Source organism: Stenella coeruleoalba (genome assembly GCF_951394435.1).
Source record: "Stenella coeruleoalba genome assembly, chromosome: 12".
Lineage (NCBI taxonomy): Eukaryota > Metazoa > Chordata > Mammalia > Artiodactyla > Delphinidae > Stenella > Stenella coeruleoalba.
The window spans coordinates 54,717,483-54,739,281 of NC_137158.1; the positions used below are offsets into that span (position 1 = coordinate 54,717,483).

The 21,799-nt window shown below is 37.9% G+C and overlaps 1 protein-coding gene across 4 annotated transcripts in view; it reads left to right on the plus strand.

The window, feature by feature from the left end:
* Nucleotides 1-21,799, plus strand: part of NCOA7 (nuclear receptor coactivator 7) — a 144,884-nt gene that overhangs the window by 95,560 nt on the left and 27,525 nt on the right. For 3 of the 4 annotated variants that reach the window (XM_079939509.1, XM_079939510.1, XM_079939512.1), the window contains 2 exons: nucleotides 1,464-2,509; nucleotides 3,759-3,927. In XM_079939509.1, the coding sequence (XP_079795635.1) occupies nucleotides 1,464-2,509; nucleotides 3,759-3,927 (1,215 nt within the window). The remainder of the gene's footprint in view (nucleotides 1-1,463; nucleotides 2,510-3,758; nucleotides 3,928-21,799) is intronic. The other variant, XM_079939511.1, reaches the window with a different exon arrangement.

A 21,799-nucleotide genomic window follows, 5' to 3' on the forward strand; every position in this document is an offset into this window, starting at 1 on the left:
TTACACTAACTTATTTGACTCTAGAATTGAAGCATCTTTAACATCTGAGATGCTCACGTTGAGCAGAACACTTTTGTATGTGCAGGTTCCTGAAGAACAGAGATACTGTTACAATTGTCTTTTAGCATGTGGTGTTTAGGGGCTCGATGAATGATTATTGAATTGTAATGAATTATGAATTAGAGGCTTTTTAAAGCATTTGTCAGAGGCTGACAATTACATAGGCTTTTATTTTGTATTGGAAAAAGCATGGGTGTTCCATGCAAGTGATCTATTTGGTAACTTTGGGGAGACAGTTCAAGTTCAGTAACTTGAACTTCCTGGCACTTTGTTGAGTATTGTCATAAGTATTTCAAAGCAAGAATAATAAAGTATTACCTGAATATGATCTAGCCTTTATAGAAAATTTATTTCTGAAATCCAAAAATATTATTTTTAAATAGGGTTTTTATACCTCTGTGTTTTAACCCACTATCGACACTAGGGTAAGCGGAAGTACAGATTTAAAAAAGTGTTTCTTGACAATTTATTTTAAACTTTGGAGAGCATGTTTAATCAATGTTTTCTGTGTAAATCAAATCTGGGTAGTAGAGCATCTGTTATTAAGGAAGAACAATTAACTGTGTCCCAGTTCAAAATTTTATAGAAAAGTAAATTGAATGAGCTCTTACTTATAATAATTAGTATAAATTTCTTAACTCTTTCATTTTATTACAATATCAATTTTACTTTATGGCAATGAGTAACTGATAAAACCTCAAATCTGCGTAGTAAAGCATCTGTTATTAAGGAAAAACAATTGACTGTGTCCCAGGTAACTATAAAATTTTAAACTGTAAAATGGAGCAGGTGCTGTATATACACAATAATAGTGGAAATCATCCTCTTGCATCTCCTTCAGGAGTAGAAGGATGTCTTTTATTGGAAGCATCAGATCTTCCAAAATTATGGTTCAGTGTCAGTCATTTTATAGAGCAGTTAAATGAGTAGCTACTCAGTCAATGAGCCATTCAGAATTAATGTAGTTGGTTTATGTACTATTTTATAAAAAAGGAAAAGCCTTGAATATCTAAGGAATTTTAGTCATAGTACTGAAACAGTCCCTCTCCTTTGTCCTTCATGAAAATCAGAAACATTATTTCATCATTAAAAATCTGGTGGGTGACATCTCCATGTTCATAAATGACCTCAAATACCATTCATTTGCTTCTAATAGGATATGCGAGCAACTCTCATGGTTCTTTATTTTGCCACTTTTTATAGTTGATTTTATTTTTCATTTTGAAGTCAATTTCTGGATTTCATTTCCTTATTTTAAAGTCCTTTAAACATAAATTTAAGTTGTAGTATATTTATGTTTTGGTTTTTGGCTGGGTTTTGTTTTGTTTTTTTGCCTTTCATCCATTTTGTTTTGGTTTTTGTTTTTAACATTCCATGTGCACCCACCATTTTTCCCCCCACAGTGACCTACCTCAGGATCTTTGTCCTCTGTACAGGCCTGGAGAATGGGAAGACCTGGCTTCAGAAAAGGATATCAACCCATTCAGTAAGTTCAAATCTCTCAACAAAGAAAAACGGCAGCAGAATGGAGAGAGAACCATCACTTCAGATTCCAAATCAACAAGACCTTTGGAGAAGTCAACAGAACACACAGAAAAGAAACCCTCAGACAGCTCTGTGTCAGACAAGTTAAAGAAACTGGAATTCTCTGCAGAGGCAATCAAACGGTCTGCCGCAGTAGCTAAAGTCAGCAAGGAACTTTCTGACACTCAGGCTGCATTTGAATCTATAGCCAAAGAAAATTCTCTCTTAGGAGAAGAAGACGACTTCGTTGACTTGGAAGAACTTTCTTCTCAAAATGATAGTGGAATGGACAAAAGAGACAGCTCAAAGGAGTGCCTTTCTCTTGACCCAGCGGAGCTAAGGAAGACTAAATCACAAATAATCAGTTCTACTATGGAAATGCAGGTGCAGTCAGCCCTGAACTTTTCAGAAACAGAGTGTGATGCTGAATTGAAGGGGACCCTAGATTTAGAAACCTGTGAGAAGCAAGATATAATGCCAGAGGTGGACAAGCAGTCTGGTTCCCCAGAAAGCCAGGTGGAAAACACATTGAACATACATGAAGATCTAGATAAAGTTAAACTCATTGAATATTACCTTAATAAGAACAAAGAAGGGTCACAGTTACCTGATAACTTGCAGAAGGCAGAATTAAGTGATGGCAAAAGTATTGAGCCAGTGGGAATAGACATCACTCTTAGTAGTTCTCTTCCCCAGGCAGGTGATCCCCCGATTGAGGGCAATGAACAGGCCGATAAAACCTGGGTGAAAGAGAGAGCACCCCTTCCATTGCAACTAGGCTCTTCTACAGAAGAAAATATGAATAAAGTGGATCCAGACTCCTCTTTGGAACCTACTCTGGACAACAGCTGCCAGGGTGCACAAATGGATAATAAATCTGAAATTCAGTTATGGCTATTAAAGAGAATTCAGGTACCCATTGAAGGTAAGCCACTTTTAATTTCTTTATATTCTGTTGTATAGGCATATCTTGTTTTATTGTGCTTCACAGACATTGCATTTCTTTTTCTTTTTTTCTTTTTTTTTTTACAAATTGAAGATTGTGGCAACCCTGTGTCAAGCAAGTCTATGGGCACCTTGTTTCCAACAGTATTTGCCCACTTCATGTCTCTGTGTAATTTTGGTAATTCTTGCAAGATTTCAGACTTCATTTCATTATTATGGTGATCTGTGATCAGTGATCTTTGATATTACTGCTATAGCTCACTGAAGACTCAGATGATGGTTGGCATTTTTTAGCAATAAGGGATTCTTTAAGATGTACTTTTTTAGACATAATGCTATTGCACACTTAACAGACTACAGTATAGTATAAACATAACTTTTATATGCACTGGGAAACCAAAAAATTTGTGTTACTTACTAGATTGCGATATTCACTTTATTGTGATGGAACCAAACCCACAAATATCTCCAAGGTATGCCTGTATAGCTGCCTTCCTAAAACTTGTACATGCAATAGCAAAAGTAATATAATTATTCGAGAACAGCATTTTCTCAATAGGGTATATATCTTTACATTAGAAGGTTTTGAACTGCATAGGTCCACTTATACACAGATTTTTTTCAATAAATACGAAATACAGTACTACACCATCCATGGTTGGTTGAATCCATGGAGGGCCAAGTCTAAAGTTATACACAGATTTTTAACTGCACAGGTGTCAGTGCCTCTAAACCCTGTTTTGTTCAGGGCTCAACTGTAATTGGGAACAATTAGCAATATATGCTATCTATTTTGAACATTAAACTATGACATAGAATTCTATTTCAAAAGTAGTTCGCTTTTTTACATCTTTCAGGTAACTTTCCTTTTTCACTTCGAATTTCTAAATCTAAAGGAGTTTTAAAAGGTTTTTGAAGGTATTTCAGTTCTAAACTGAATTGCGTTATGGTATGGTTGGGTCCTCAGTACCGTTCATTAATATGTATTCTTGTGGGTTGTTACAATTCTCCACCCTTTGCTGTTTTGTGTGTTGGTTTTTATCCTTATTCCTAGTTTGTAGCATCTCATGTGGTGTAGACAAACCTGAAACATCCAAAGCTTTTTCCTTTTGTGCTAAAGAAGATCTGAAAAATTTAATTAGTCCTAATATGACGATGTTGTATGATGTTTATGCCAACTATCACCAATATCGTCAATAATGAGGAAATTTTTTTCATGTGTGATTCAGATATACTTCCTTCAAAAGAAGAGAAAAGCAAGACTCCACCCATGTTTCTGTGCATTAAAGTGGGAAAACCAATGAGAAAGTCCTTTGCCACTCACACTGCAGCCATGGTCCAGCAGTATGGCAAACGAAGAAAGCAACCAGAGTACTGGTTTGCTGTTCCTCGGGAGAGGTGAGTGTGAGCTAGAATGGGAAATCTGTTGGTCAAGTAGATTCTAATTGCATCTTGATTTTTAATTTAATCTTGAAATAATTTTATTCTTGAATAATAGGTTTTTCTTAATTGTACATTTTAGAATTTCTAGAAGGATATTATTTCAGTAGCTTTCTGCTAAAGGGTGTTTTCAATATAGCAAATTTGAGATCATCCTGGGTACTATGTGCCGAACCACTTTCAAAACTTTCTACCCAGTTGAATTTTAAATGAAGGAAGATTGAGATATTCTAAAGTGCCAGTAATTGCAATTGCTATTCTGTTGGGAATAAAGGAATATGATGGAGCAGATCCAAACCCCAAGTGCAATAGAGAGGCATGATTGTAATTTTAAAGTGCCTGTTATTCTGGGGGGACTAAAGATTGCTTTCGCCTTATGGAGAAAAGTATCTGTGACTCAGCAGCGTGAGAAGTGTAACATGAGATCACCTGGGTACGCTCAAGGGGCTATATACCTCTAAAGAGATTTGTGTTTTTAAATTGCCAAAGAAGAAAATTTATTGGTGATGTGACAGTCTAGGATAGCAGGGATAGTGACATAGACATTCTTCAGCAGTAGGTCACTGAAGACATCTTTATAATAGAAATATTTAGGAAATATTATTTTTAGAAAAAATTGTTTTTCCTTTGTATGTAATAGAATAAAATATACTTTCTTTACAAAGGCCTTGCAATTAGTTTCCAAAATTGTTAAATTCACACATTTTTCCTTCTCCTAACTAGTCATCAAGGCATACTTTTTGGCTAACGTACCTACCAAGAACAAATACTCACTGAGCTTCCATAAGCATGAATCTTTTTTTTTTTTTTTAATGAACTTTCCCCCTGATATCTCAGTAGTGAAGAGGTCATTTCATTTATTTATTTGGCTGCACTGTGTGGCTTGTGGGATCTTAGTTCCTCAACCAGGGATTGAACCTGGGCCCACAGCAGTGAAAGCACTGAGTCTTAACCACTGGACCACAAGGGAACTCCAAAGCATGAATTTTTAATAAAGCAAAATTAAATTTCAAGCACGAGCACACCTTCTGGCTGATTAGTACCCAGAATGATAATTCTCATCGAGTTGCCTGATTTTAATAAATCATAGTTTAATGTGAAGATAATTAATAGGATTTTAATGAACAAATTTGTTAATATTTTTTCTGGCTTGGACACAGACCCATGTTTACATAGACGTTAAACATAATCTGTTTCCTATTTACAAAATACACTCCTGTCCTGTGCTTGCAGCCCCAATGCTATCTCCACGAAACTTTAAACTAGGGACACTGAGGAGATACAAAGAAAATATGTGTCTTTCACATTTCTTCCGTTGAAATATTTTTAAATAATAAATTTCTGAAATCCTATTAAAATCAGTGTTCTAGAATCAGATGTCATAGATGGACAAACTGATTTTAAAGGTGGGGAAAACAAAGCACTGAAACTTTCAGCCACATTTAGGTTATGTGGATTCCTCATCCGTCAGGAAAACTACCTATCATATGTTTTTTTCTCTGGAGAAATGTACTGTTTATAATATAAGGACATTAGGATTTTTCAATTTTATTATCTTTAATGAGACTTGTGCATACCAAGGAATCTTCTAGAGTAAATTTTTTGCAGTCTCACACATGTAGTTATTTTACTGTCATTCTTTAACCCAGAATAAGTCTGTAATGCTGAAACAGTACTTCTCTTTGACCTCATACAGAGATGGTTTTTGTGAGCTTTTTAAAGTAGGTCACTTGTTGAATTCTATTACATTGTGTTTTATAGTGTCCATGATTTATTTGTCTTTGGCTAACAAATAACCTGACATTCTTAGTTTTCTTTCTTAAGCTAATCATTAATTAACCAAAGATTTTTCTGGGAGACATTATCTCACTATGTTAATGATTTTTTGTATAGATGTTAGGAATTTTTTTTCTGTTGTTCCTTTATGTATTTCCATCTCTACCTACCCTTAAGAAAAGCACATTTTAGTTTAAGATAGGGAAAGATGAAGAAATTCTATAGTTAGCTCCCACCCAGAACTCCAAGTGCACAAGAAATAAAAGTTCATTTTTATTTCCAATTTATGAAATTCTTCAGGACTTTAAGGTCAACAAAGTCCTTAAGGAGCTAGGAAGTGGCGTGCAGTGCTTTTCTCACTCTGATGATAATTTCTGGATTCCCTTGCTACATCAAACTGAGCATTTCTTCTTGCCTTTCTATTTAATGGGTCTTCATATCATTGGAGTTTCAGCAGCAGAGTGAAGTCGCCCTAGCAGTGGCTTTCTTTCTAAGTCATAAGATGCTCTCATAGACCTTCTGTGTGACAGTGTACTCTCATGGGCAGGTCTCTTTGGCTCATGCAATGCACCGCAGCTCCTTAATGTTTTCCTGTTGACATAAGTTCACAAACATGTTTCACTATTCCTCTCTATTGTTCCTAATCAACAGCAGATTAGATGATACAGAGAATGGATCAGTGATCTGGAAGACATAATATAGTGGAAATTATCCAATAAGAACAGCAAAAAGAAAAAACTTTAAATGCAGGTAGTTTAAGGGACCTCTGGGACAATATCAAATGCACTAACATTTGCATAATAGGGGTCCCAGAAAAAGAAGAGAGAAAGGGGCAGAAAACTTTTCTGAAGAAATAATGGCTGAAAACTTTCCTAACCTGGGGAAAGAAACAGACATCCAAGTCCAGGAATCACAGAGAGTCCCGAACAAGATGAACCCAAAGAGATACATACCAAGACATAATTAACAAGGCAGAAGTTAAAGAGAATTTTGAAGACAGCAAGAGAAAAACAACTAGTCACATACAAGGGAAGCCCCATAAGATACTAGCTGATTTTTCAACAGAAACTTCGCAGGCCACGGTGTGTGGCAGGATATATTTAAAGTGTAGAAAGGAAATATACTTAAAATCAAGAATACTCTACCTGGCAAGTTTATCATTCAGAATTGAAGGAGAGATACAGAGCAAACAAGCAAAAACTAAAGGAGCTCATCACTACTGAACTAACAGGCCTTACAAGAAGTGTTAAAAGGTCTTCTTTAAATGGAAAAGATAAGACCATAACTAGAAATAAAAATATATATGAAAGAAAAAAATCTTACTGATAAAAGCAAATATATAGTAAAGGCAGTGGATTAACCACTTAAAAAGCTTCTGTGAAGGTTAAAAGACAAAAGGAGTAAAATCAACTATAACTAAAATAAATGGTTAAGGTATATGCAAAATAAAAGGTAAAATAGGATGTCATAAAACATAATACATGGAGGGGAGTGGTAAAAATGTAGTGCTTTTGGGATATGTTTGAACTTACATGACTATCAGCTTAAAATAAACTATATATATATATGCACACATGTATATGTACATGTGTGTGTATGCATATGTATATATATGTATATACATGTACATACACACACATGTCAATATGTATGAACCTCATGGTAACCATAAACAAAAACCTACAATAGATACAAGCAAATAGAGTGAAAGGAACCCAAACATAACATTAAAGAAAATTACTGAACCACAAGGGAAGAGACCAAGAGAAGAAGAAAGGGACAGAAGAACTACAAAAACAACCAGAAAACAATGAACCAAATGGCAATAAGTACACACCTATCAATAATCACTTAAATATAAATGCAGTAAATGTTTCAATCATGAGACACAGGGTGGCTGAGTAGATAAAACAAGACCTGTCTATATGCTGCATACAAAAGACTCACTTCAGCTGAAAAGTTTTTCCTCTAAGATCAGGAACAAGGCAGGGATACCCACTCTTGCCACTTTTATTCAACATAGTATTGGAAGTCCTAACTACAGCAATCAGACAAGAAAAAGAAAAGTCATCCAGAAAGGAAGAAGTAAAACTGTCACTATTTGTAGATAACACAATATCATATATAGAAAACCCTAAAGAGTCCAACAACAACAACAAAAAAACCTCTTAGAACTAATACATGATTCAGTAAGTTTCAGAATACAAAAATCAATATACAAAAATCAGTTGTTTCTGTATGCTAATAATGAATTATCAGAAAGAAATTAAGAGAATAATTCCAATTACAATTGTGTCAAAGAGAATAAAATGCCTAGGAATAAATTTAACCAAGGAGGTAAAAGACCTAAATGCTGAAAACTATGAGACACTGACGAAAGAAATCAAGGAAGACACAAATAAATGGAAAGCTATCCCATGCTCATGGATTGGAATAATATTGTTAAAATGTCCATACCACAGGTTCAATGCAATACCTATCAAAATTCCAATGGTGTTTTTCATAGAGATAGAACAAATAATCCTAAAATTTGTATGGTACCACAAAACCCCCCAAATAATCAAAGCAATCTTGAGAAAGAAGAGCAAAGCTGGAGGCATCATACTCCCTGATTTCAAACTATAATACAAAGCTATAGTAATCAAAGCATACTGGCACCAAACATACATAGATCAATGGAACAGAATGGAGAGCACCAAAATAAACCCACATTTTTATGGTCAATTAATTTACAAAAGAGGAGGCAAGAATATGGGGGCAAAGACAGTCTCTTCAATAAATGGCGCTGGGAAAACTGGACCACTTTCTTACACCACATACAAAAATAAAATAGATTAAAGATATAAATGTAAGACCCGAAACCATAAAACTCGTTGAAGAAAACATAGGCAATAAGCTCTTTGACATCGGTCTCAGCAGTATTGTTTTGGATATGTCTCCTTGGGCAAGGGCAACAGAAGCAAAAATAAACAAATAGGACTACATCAGACTAAAAAGGTTTTGCACAGTGAAGGAAATGATCAACAAAATGAAAAAGCAACCTACTGAAATGGAGAAGATATTTGCAAATTATATGTCTGATAGGGGATTAATATCCAAAACACATGAAGAACTCAAACATAAAGAACTCATACAACTCAGTATCAAAAAAAATTTCAGTTAAAAAGTGGGCAGAGGGGCTTCCCTGGTGGCGCAGCGGTTGAGAGTCTGCCTGCCGGTGCAGGGGACACGGGTTTGAGCCCTGGTCTGGGAAGACCCCACATGCTGTGGAGCAACTAAGCCTGTGCGCCACAACTACTGAAGCCCGAGCGTCTAGAGCCCGTGCTCTGCAACAAGAGAAGCCACCGCAATGAGATGCCTGCTCACCGCAACTAGAGAAAGCCCGCGCGTAGCAACAAAGACTCAACACGGCCAAAAATAAATAAATAAATTCTAAATCATGATTAGATACTACCTCACACCTGTCAGAATGGCTGTCATCAAAAAGACAAGAAGTAACAAGTGTTGGCGAGGATGTGGAGAAAGGGAAGTCTCATGCACTGTTGGTGGGAAAGCAAATTGGTACAACCACTATGGAGAACAGTATGGAGGTTCCGCCAAAAATTAAAGAAGGAACTACCACACAGTCTAGCAATTCCACTTCTCGGTATATATCTGAAGAAAACAACACTAAGTCAAAAAGATGTATGCATCCCATTGTTCACTGCAGCATTATTTACAATAAGGTATGGAAGCAATCTAAGTGTCCATCGATAGATGAATGGGTAAGGAAGAAACACAATGGAATATCCCTCAGCCATAATAGAAAAGAATGAAATCTTGCCATTTGCAATAATATGGATGGACCTAGAGTGTGTTATGCTAAGTGTAATAAGTAAGACAGAGAAAGATAAATACTGTATGATTTCACTTATATGGAATCTAAAAAACAATTCAAATGAACAAACATAACAAAACAGAAACCATCTCACAGATACAGAAAGCAAACTGGATGGTTGCCATGGGGATTGGCAAGATAAGTGAAGGGGATTAAGAGGTACAAACTTCCAAGTATAAAATAAGTCCTGGGATATATGTACAATACAGGGAATATAGTCAATAATAGTGTAGTAATTTTAAAGATCAAGATGATGGAGTAGGAAGACACTGAGCTCATCTTCCCCCATGAACACATCAAAAATACATCTTCAAGTAGAGCAATTCTCACTGAAAACAAACTGGAAACTGGCAGAAAGACTCTTGTACAACCAAGGCTGTAAAAAATGATCCACACAAAGTCAGGAAGGGAAGAGAAACGATCAGGTCGGGACCTGTGCCTCTAGGAGGAGACACAGAAAAGGAAGGAGATTACATGGGCTGGGAGATCCTCCCTGAGGAGTGAGCGGTTTGAACCACATATTGGGTGCCCCTGCCCTGGGGTCCAGTACAGGGAAGATGATACCCCTTGGCTTGTTTGAAGACCAGTGGGAATAGCAGGGGGGCTGCGGGGAACTTAGACTCTGCTCCTGAAGAGCGCGCACACACTTGCTTTCTCCTGAAACAAGGCGGAGGAAGCAGACTGAAACTGCTCAGGATGAAACTGCCCAGGATGCTGACTGGTTTCCCATGGGCAGTTTCCCATGACCACCTCAGTGCACGTCTGGGCCCCTCTTGTTCTCTGATGCAGCTCCCCGCTAGGGCTAAGGCTGCTCTTGCCGAGGAGAGCGCACAGTTGTGAGGAAGGAGCCAGCTTGGACCTGGCACTACCTCTGAATGCAGAGAGAGGAGCCATTCCCTGGTGCTCATGGAGCCAGCAGATTGTGTGTGGTCTGGAGTGCTGACTGGCACAATGGGGCTGCCCACTCCAGGTGCCCGCTCCAGCCCCTTGCTCCTCTGGGGCAAAGGTGCCGATGCTGGAAGCAGGGAGAGCACACACTTAGAGGGAACAGAACCAGCTCAAACCTGAACCTCAGTGCTTCTGCTTCAGCACCTTGGGACCTGCCACTGCCCCCAGTGAGGAAGTGTCAGCCACTGAGCACAGGAGAAGCCCCAGCTCACACCTGGCTCTGGCTTTGTTGCTTCCATCGCCAACTCCACCTCCCACCAAGGTAAGAGCTGCCAGCACACCCTGGGGAAAGACATGACCTGTGCTCATTTCATATCTAGCTCTCCCACCAAAGCCACATGCAGACTGTGTCGGTATGCTTCCACACAAGGGCATCCCGTCAACACCAGGATAGGTAACTGTTTGACCTAATTTCATAGAGACAGAGAAAGTTGTTTCAAACAGCAGAACAAGAAAACTCCCTTGAAAAAACAACTAATGAAACAGAGATAAATAATTTACCAGATAAAGAGTTCAAAACATTAGTAATAAGAATGCTAACTGAACTAGGGAAAAAAATGGATGAACAGAGTGAGAATTTTAACAAGGAACTAGAAAACAAAAACCAGTCAGAACTGAAGAATTACAATAACTAAAATGAAAAACATACTAGAAGGAATTAACAGCAGACAAGGTGGTACAGAAGAACACATGAGTGATCTGGAAGATAGAATAATGGAAATCATGCAATCAGAACAGCAAAAAGAAAAAAACGAGAACAGTTTAAGGGACCTTTGGGACAACACCAGGCATACTAACATTCACATTATAGGGGTCCCAGAAGGAGAAGAGAGAGAAAAGGGTCAAAAATGTATTTGATAAAATTATGGCTGAAAACTTCCCAAACCTGAAGAAGGAAACATACATCCAGATACAGGAAGCAGAGAGAGTCTCAAACAAAATGAACCCAAAGAGACCCCACACCAACACATCGTAATTAAAATGGCAAAACTTAAAGAGAGAATTCTAAAGGCAGCAAGAGAAAAAGAGTCATGTACAAGTAATCCCCATAAGGCTATCAGCTGATTTCTCTGCAGAAACTTTGCAAGCCAGAAGGGAGTGGCATGATAAATTTTAGGTGCTAAAAGAGAAAAACCTACAACCGAGGGTACTCTACTTGGCAAGATTGTCATTCAGAATAGGAGAGATAAAGAACTTCTCAGATAAGCAAGGAGTTCATTAATACTATACCAACTCTAAAAGCAAATGTCAAAGGATCTTTTCTAAGTGGAAGAGAAAAAGCTTCAACAAGAAGAATTTATATAAAAGGAAAAATCCCACTAGTAAAGACAAATATATAGTAAAGACTGTGGATCAACCACTGAAATAAGCCAGTACGAAGATTTATTTTTAAATTTTATTCATTTATTTGTGGCTCTATTGGATCTTTGTTGCTGTGCGCAGGCTTTCTCTAGTTGCGATGAGCGGGGGCAACTCTTCGTTGCGGTGCGCGGGCTTCTCATTGCAGTGGCTTCTCGTTGCAGAGCATAGGCTCTAGGCACGCAGGCTTCAGTAATTGGGGCACACGGGCTTAGTTGCTCCGCGGCATGTGGGATCTTCCCGGACCAGGGCTCGAACCTGTGTCCCCTGCATTGGCAGGTGGATTCTTAACCACTGTGCCACCAGGGAAGTCCTGGTAAGAAGATTAAAAGATGAAAAACTGTAAAGTCAACTATAACTACAATAAACAGTTAAGGGATAAACATGAAGATGTAAAATATGACATCAAAAACACAAAATGGGGGGGTAAAAATGTAGATCTTTTAGAATGTGTTGGAACTTAAATAATTACCTGCTTAAAACAAGTAAGTGTACTTATAGGTCAACATACATGAATCCCATGGTAACCACAAATCAGAAATCTACAATAGATAACTTTGTATGGTGACAAATGGTAACTAGATTTCCTGTGGTGATCCTTTCCTAATGTATAAAACACCAAAGCACTATGTTGTACACCTGAAACTAATATAATATTGTAAGTTATACTTCAATTTGAAAACAAAACAACAACAACAAAAAACCCAACACTATTGCTCCTAAAGGAACATTTTATCGGGAAGATAATCCTAAATTGATAAAGTACCACAGGCAATAAGGTTGTTGTTATTGACAAGCATCTATTTTTTGCACCTTTACTCTGTGCGAGCCTGTGCCAGAAGCTATCTGATGTCTAAGAAGACAGAATCGTGTCCTGCCCTGGAAGAGGTATGGCGCCTTGGGTTGCCCTGCTCTGGCCAATGGAATAATGAGCCCCCAAATTGGACTGAGATGAATGAGAATCCCTAGGAATTGTGGGCCCTAGAATGAGATACATTATCCATTTGAAACATGATTTCCTAATTTGAAAAACGAGTCATGGTGAGGGTTAAGTAACTAGATCATAGTTGTACAATTACTGAGTGTGTACGTCCTGGCAGGCACTGGGCTAGTTATAAATGAGTAAGACTGGAAACCTACCGTGAGGATCTTGTGAAAACAGTTCCTCGCACTTTCTAGAGACAATATAGGTTGTATTCCAAACATTTGGATACTCTTCTAGATAAAAAATACAATTGTCTTTTTTCCTTTCTTAACACTGAGATATTTCCTTTCTTAGAAAGAACCAATAATTCCTATTCAAATTAAAAGTTTTCTTTTTTTCAATTATTTATGGCCTCAATCTCTGAAGTGTTTCATAATAATTGATTTCATAATATCCAGCTTCTAAAATAAATAAGATGGAAATGGAGTTAACTGGGAATTATGTAGAATTTACCAAATCATGTATAAATGTTTAATCCAAGATGAATTAATTGGTTAGTGTGATTTGTGTAATAAGTAAACTAATAAGAGAGGGGAAGGGGGAAAGAGAGAGCCCGTGGGTATTTTTAAATGTGTTTAAACTTGAAAATAATTATGCTAAGATAGTTTTAGCAACACTTGAACATACAGATAAGCAGGAGGGGAGAGGAAGGTAGAATCTATTTTGCAATTTGGTTTTTTCCCCACTTAATACGTTATGCATATTTCCACATTACGTACTACTATACTATTATATGTATATGAACAATATAATTAGTAGCCCCCATTATGTTTCCTGGTTGATTTAATTATGTTTCTGCTTTGTATATAAGGTTATTCCAGTTTTTTTTCCATTATAAGCAACGCTATATTAAACACCTTTGTAAAATTCTTCGGGCTGTCTTACCAAACCAAAGGGTACGTGTAAGGCGTTTAAATACAGGTTGCATAGGAAAGTGTGTGGCAATTTATACAGCACCAGCATGAGTGCCCTTTGCCCCACATACTGGGAAATCTAAGTGGTATGATTCTCTATCCATTTGGTAGAAGAGAAAGGAAGCAAATGTAGCTTTTTAAATGTTTTATTTTAAAGTTGAGTGAACACTTGTTATATAACATTTGTTACGGAGTCAAGTGAGTAGTGGCCTGAGGATTTTTATTCTGTGTGACTCTTTTAATGAGAAATTAATTTATACCTTGATATTTCTATTTTGTAATATATATTTGTTAAAAATTATCTAAAATACCATGTTTCTCTAATCTGTTTCTAATTGAGATCAACAAGCCCTTTGTTTTACGTGGGATAATTAACATTTTGTGCCTGCCCATATTTAGAGTAAACTCATCATATATGTTAAGTTGATTCTGTTTTAGAAAGCGTGGTATTTCCTTACATAATGTCAAGAATAACTGAGGTTCCCAAGCACTTTGTAATGGTTGGGATTTTTTTTTTTTAATACTTACAAAATTTAAGTTATGTACCCATGAGCACACAGGTGTCTGTCCTTTTAAAACGTGCTATCCATGTCATATGCATATTTCTCAGATCCAATACGTGAGCAGTAGGTACTTCCTGCAAGTGTGTGTATTCTCTCTCCAGGGTTCTCCATGGTTGCCTACCTCAAAGAGTAGAACCAAGTGTTCAAGCCCCCATTTTTAGGAAGGGTGCCTTTTCTTTAGGTCAGCATTTCCCCCAAAGATATTCAGTGGAAAGCTCATCCCATGGATAAGTAACTAATAAGTATTTCATATTAAATATGTTTCATTGCTAGTCCTTAGCTCTATCTACAGTTTCATACTCATAGTTACTGTTTTCTAAGTAGGATTTTGTAGGAATTTCTTAATTTTATTTTCTACTCTTTACTGTTTTTCCTTGTACTGATATAATGGAATATAATTGATTTTTTTAAAAAAATTTTCTCTAATCACATTTTAATTTTATGAGATACTTGGATATCTCTATCTATCTATCTAGAGACCATTTTAGTCCAATCTTTGTTGGTTTTATACTATAGTAAATACAAATTGAGATTTATTTCCCTTTTTCACATTTCTAGAAGTAGCAGCCAAAGACACAAAGACCCTTTATGTAACCTTTTGTCCGTCAAAGCTATCTTACATTGTTAGGAGCGACTGGTTGATGTCAGATCCTAGTCAGGATCTACCTTTCAACTCTTCTTTGTATTTTCCTTTTGTCTTTAAAAAATATTCTGTCTTAGTTTTGGAATATTTAGAATAAATTCTGAAAGTCATGAGTACTGAGCTTTTCACGATGTGCTGTGTATCTGAAATCTTATTCATTTTCAAACTATGGGTCTAAGCATCTTTGGACCCTTATAGAATTCTGGTGCTTGAATTGCAACTTTGTAAAGTGCATCCGATTATTCTGGTTGAGCACCTACCTTCACAAAGATGCTTTTACGATATCTTCATCCTCTAAAGTAGGATTGCCACTCTTACAAACTCAAAGGGGAGTAGCAAAGAAACTAACTCACCAGCTGAACTATCCATTTCCCCAGCTCTACGTCAGAGAGCCAAGAGGGCAGGCAGGGCACTCGATACCCTCCTTGACTCTGAGCCGGTCGTGGTACTCCGGATGCTATTTTGCATGGGTTATCTCACTTAATACTCATGATAGTTCTGTGAGCCATGTGGCGTTATTCCCCATTTTACCAATACAAAAACTGGGACACACTGAGTTTCAACATCTTGTTCAAACTGGCAAACATCAAATCCAGGATTTATACTCAAGTCATTTTGATTTCAAATCCCATTCTCATAACCAGTTTCCAGAGCCAGTAGTCGAAACTGTATTGATTATACTCTTTGGGCTAACAAATCACTGAAATGGGAGTGGGAAAGGGATACTTCATACAGTCAAAGTCATTTCTTGGCTAGTGAGGGAATGAAAATTTGCAGTATCCTCAAATTTATTCAACTCGGACTTTGATCAAGTGCCTTCCGTCTGGCTAGATATGTTTCAGCGGTTATGGGGAGAGGAAGTGACTGGTATTTTATGGGTGATATTCTATGGGTGCTCATTAATTGAACTGAAGTAGTCTAATCAGAACATTGTATGGAAATAAAGGGCTTGACTAAAATGTCCTTTCTCTGATACTCGATGTCTTAACTTAGTTCAGGCTGGTTCTAGCATTGGCTCATTATTAGAATGAACTTTTATGTGCTACAGTGGTTATCTGACCAAAATCAGACAAACAAACAAAAAACCACATAATATTCCATCTTCTGAAGATCCAGGTACCTTATTTTATATGACTATTACTGTGAACACAGCACTTTATACGTAAACTATAATTTCCGCTTCTCTAGTTACTCCCCTTAAAATCTATTTTTTTAAAAAATATTTATTTATTTATTTATTTGGCTGCATCAGATCTTAGTTGCGGCACATGGGATCTTCGTTGTGGTGTGCGGGCTTCTCTCTAGTTGTGGTGCGCAGGCTCAGTAGTTGTGATGCGTGGGCTTAGTTGCTCCATGGCTTGTGGGATCTTAGTTCCCTGACCAGGGATTGAATCCGCGTCCCCTGCATTGGAAAGTGGATTCTTAACCACTGGACCACCAGGGAAGTCCCCCCCTTAAAATCTATTTTGTACCTTACGGCCACATCTTCTAAAAAGATATTTTGATCTTGTCACATTGCCCCCAAAACATCTTAAGCCTTCAGGATTCGAGTCTAAACCCCTTGTTTGTTTTTAAAAGCTCTTTGCAGACTGACCTACCTTTCTAGCTTTTTCTTGATCTGCCTGAATCTGGGGTTTTACTGGAATTAGTCGTTTTATGGGCTTTTCGCAGTAAGTCTAGGACCTTTCTAGCTTGGCACCTCTAAAAATACTATATTCTCGAATTCAGGTGGTTCCCTTCTTTTCTCTACCTGCGTAAATCCTTGTTTCCCCAAACAATACACCCTGCAGTGATCCCTCTCTAGACTGACAGTTACAGCCCTTTCCCAGCCTGCACTTGACAGGGGAACAACCCTCAGGTACTGAGGCACTGGGGAGAGGAAGTGAAGTCCGGCACCTTTTCCCCTCACAGGAGTGGTCATCCCCAGTTTCTAGATTCAGGTGTGTTGGGGACTGAAGCCTGTGGCGGAGTGTATTCTGTTTCACAGATATGAAAGTATATGGCATTAACAAAGAATTTATGGCTTAGATCAACGGGTGCCAAATTTAGCTTTGTAATAAACTCATCTAGAAGCCTTTAAACATACAAAGCACCCAGGTCCTTCCCTGAGCATCCTGCTGCTTTGGATTGGTGAATCTGCGAGGCATTCTCCCTCTTTGTTCTTATTTGACTTTGTTTTGCAGCATTTGACTCCATTGACCATCCCTCATTTCTTTAACACCTTCTTTCCTTCTATCATCCCTTCCTAGTTTGTTTCTTCATTAAATGTTACCCTTTAAATGACTGTTTCTCTTCCTCATTGTATATACAATTGCCTGCACCTAATTCTTTTTATTATGTGCCAATCATTTTCAGCTATCTTTAGTCTAGAACTTTCTACTGAGCCCCAAACACATATATACCTAGTAACCTTCAATATTTGGATCATCCATGGATCAAACAAACTCAAAACAGATCATGCTCTAAACTGGGCTTCTCATTTCCATTTTTTTTTTAAGAAAAAGTTTGTTCTTTTTCCTTAGGATTTCGGTCTTACCCGCGGCACGCGGGATCTTAGTTCCCCGACCTGGGATCGAACCCGCGCCCCCTGCAGTGGAAGCGTGAGGTCTTAACCAGGGAAGTCCCCTTATTTCCATCTTTGTCCCTGCCACTGTCCCCCTAACTCCTGCTTTCTGTTTTCTCCATCACAGTAACTGGTACCACCAGCCTTTCAGTCCCCAAAGCCAGAACATGGGCATAATCTTGCTTCTCAGTCATCTCCCCACATTGCTCAGTCACCACATCCAGCTTATTCTATCCATTTAACATCTCTAGGATCTCTTGCTCCCATTGTGACCCTTCTGTGTTTCAGTGTTAAGAAACATGAATCAGACTTATTAGCTGCTTGCTTGGGTGCCCACCCCCCTACCCACCCCACTTAAGTGCACAAATTAGTTCAAATATCATCTCTAAGAACTTCCCCTGTCTGGTTTAGATGCTGCTCCCCTATACTTTCACCTCTATCATAACACTTACTACATTCTTCTACAAATGTGGACTACTTGTGGCTTTTTCCTCCTGGACTTTAACCTTCTGAGGGCAGGGACCAAGTCTTATGACACTGTGTCCTAGAAACAGCATAAGGTCTAGAATATAATATATTCCTAAATGTTAGTTGGATGGGTGCATGAATAAATTAGCCTATAGTCTAACAGATAAAAATGCTTAAATAACTTATCACTTATAATTAAAATAATGCATAGACTTTATATAGTATTTAGAAGAATATAAAAAAGAAAACAAAAAGTTTATAATTTTGTTACACAAAGATAACTACAACTTATCTTTATTTTTGTAGCCTTTCAGCCTTTTTCTATGCATGGATTAATGTAATGATAGTGTATTTTTATACAATTGTGTATGTATAGATAGACACACACTCTTTTGTAAACTGCTTTTACTTAAGAGTATCCTTCTCTGCCATTAAATATTCTATCTGCATGCATTTAGTGAGCATGTATTACTTTTGTTAACAAGAAGTAAAATCATTTAAAAAAATCATTAAAAAAATTGATTCTCCTATTAAACTCACTTTACAATGGGAAGATAGCCAAGTCCTAAGGACCCTCATGAAGACTAAGCAAAATGCTCTTAACATTTTCCTTAGAGAAAAAAGGGTGAATTAAAGGAATCACAGACTGACCTAGTTTTCTACCATGGAATCTTTAACCGTAGTTAATGCTAGATTTTCTGATCAAAAGTTATCTTTTAATGGGATCAGAGCTAAATTGAAATCTTTAATAACTGTCAGTGACAAGAAGACCATAGTGCTGAATAATCTTTAAAGTACTATACTTTCTAGAACAACTTAGGCCATACTTAGCCAAACCAGGTATGTTTCAGAATACAAACCTGGTGATTTTTATGTCATTACTGTAGTCTTATAATGATGTTTTAAGGTGAGAATGTCACTAATAAAGACAAAATTCAAAAAGGTCTCCAAAATAATTCCTTAAAGGAATTATCTTTCTCTCTTTGTGTTTAACACAAGTTCTAAGTTTGAGGAAACTACTGAACAAATATAAGTGATAGGATTATTAGTTACTTATATAAATATTCTCACTTCTTTTTTTTTTTTAATACTTTAAAATGGTTTGAAGTGATCTTGCTTCCTCTCATTCTTTTCCTGGTCATTTTACCTTTGATTCACTGACTGAAAGTTCTAGAAATTCATCATCATTTTCCAGAAGCACCTTGTTAGGCAGCCACCCCTCAGTAACTTCACTAACCAGCTTTGGCAAATGCCTTGAGTTAATCAGTGACTCTACAGTCAGACCTAAGCACATGAAGAAATAACCCCCTTTTTAAGCGAGTGCTCTACTGTCGTGGCTGTGCTTTCTGGTGGAGGAGTGAGCGCCAGGGCTCTGGAGAGTAGCTTGTCGCCTGTTTCCACTGCAGGATAATTAGTCCCTGCCGATGGGTGCCGCACATAGCGTTTGGGAGTAAGTATGCAGAAACAGTGATTATTGCAACCTAAATATTTTCGGGGGCCAGATGGAAGGATGGAGGGAGGGAAGCTTAGGGGCCAGTGTTAACTACCTGCTCTGGGAATCAGCTGCTCGGTAACTCGCGACCTCCAACCTAATGCTGTTATGTGGGAACGTGAGCCTGGTGTTGCTACATCTTCCCATCTGTTTCAAAAGAAATTGAATTGTGGATTATGTGTGTCAAATCTCCCCGATTTTACGGTGTTAGCCACTGTTTAATTTAAGAAAAAAAAAATGGTGAGCAGTCTAAAAAGCACCACAGGCTGCCAGCTGAAGGCCTCCAGCATTGATATTAACATAAACTTTTGGGTTTTACTTATTTTTTTAAACATTTATTTATTTGGCTGCGCCGGGTCTTAGTTGCCACAGGCTGCCAGCTGAAGGCCTCCAGCATTGATATTAACATAAACTTTTGGGGTTTACTTATTTTTTTTAAACATTTGTCTATTTGGCTGTGCCGGGTCTTAGTTGCAGCACGCGGGATCTTTGTTGCTGCATGCAGGATCTTTAGTTGAGGCATGCGGGATCTAGTTCCCTGACTAGGGATCGAACCCAGGCCCTCTGCATTGAGAGTGCAGAGTCTTAACAACTGGGCCACCAGGGAACTCCCAGTTTTTACTTATTTTTGAGTGATCCTTTTTTGTAACTATAACTTTTGATAGTGATTCTCAAAAGATTCCTGTTATTTTTGGTGAACTAGAACAAAGCTTATTTAGTTGGTGATTTTTAAATAATGTTTTCTTTTCATAGACACACAAAGAACCTTTAAGAATGGGCATTACATCAGGGCATTACTAACCATTGATTTCCTCTGGAGTTGTAGTATATTGGCTCCAGAAGGGGCCTTACAAGCAAGTAAAATAACCCCTTTCTTTTTTTTTTTTGGACCACGCCACGTGGCATGCGGGATCTTAGTTCCCCAACCAGGGATCGAACATATGCCCGCTGCAGTGGAAGCACGGAGTCTTAACCACTGGACTGACAGGGAATTCCGTAAAATGACCCCTTTCATTATAAGGACCTTGGGTCAGGCCACTGAGGGTGGGTTGTTTTTTTTTTTTCTTGCGGCACGCGGGCCTCTCACTGCTGTGGCGTCTCCCGTTGAGGAGCACAGGCTCCTGATGCGCAGGCCCAGCGGCCATGGCTCACGGGCCCAGCCACTCCGCGGCATGTGGGATCCTCCCGGACCGGGTCATGAACCCGTGTCCCCTGCATCGGCAGGCGGACTCCCAACCACTGCACCACCACAGAAGCCCGAGGGTGGGTTTTAAAAGGTGATAGTTTTCTAGTAACGACCTCTGTGGTCAAGAGTGCTTTGCCTTATTGGGTTTATCTGGCTGTACTCAGAATGGAGGAGCCTGGGAAGGTTTTAGGCCAAAGTGCATTGAAATATCTTTAATTTACAATCAATACAAGTGAATGGTGGGACTGCATACGTATATAGTTCAGTACTCTCTAGGTCACATTTTCTCTCTTCTTCCCTTTCCTTATCTTATTTCCTATTCTCTGTGCCATAATGTACTCTGAAGTATATTTTTAATGAAATAGTTATTAAGTTATTTAGTGGTTCCTGCTTATAGTTTTGAAGTCAAGTGAGTGATTTAGGGGTTATATCTTGCTGTGTATTGCCCCAATTTCTTTTCTTACTGGTCAGGTGACCTTTGATAAGACAAGAGTGCCTAACTGCTTCTGGGTCATTTTGGTCAAGTTTGTTGGTTTATGTGGTAGCAGGATTTTAGAGAATCACACGGAAGGGACTTTCTGAAAGATCTGTTCGAAAGTAGAATGAACTTATACATTTAATGCTCCAGATACCTATATGAGGAGCTAGGTTTTCTTATCTTCATTTTAGAAGCTCAGGGAGATTAAGGACCTTTCTCTAAGCTTCCAGCTGATAACAAGTGGCACCAACTTGGGAGGTCAGGTCTTTAACTTAGAAATGTGTGCTTTTTGTACTTTACGTCACAATTATGTTAAAAAAAAAAAAAGGGAAAAAAGCAACAGTAAATAAAATCCCACCATAACTAGTAGTCTTGTTTGATAGCATAGATTATAATCATACCTAAAACCCATACACCTAATCTGTGAATAGTTAGAATAATGTTTTGTTCCAAGCATCAACTCAGATTTGTCATCAGTTTTTATATCCCTCAACCCTACAGCTTTGTCAGTGATGGGCTTTTATGAAATAGTAAAACCAGGACAGAGGGACTGACCATAAAGGAAATGGTGAAGCATG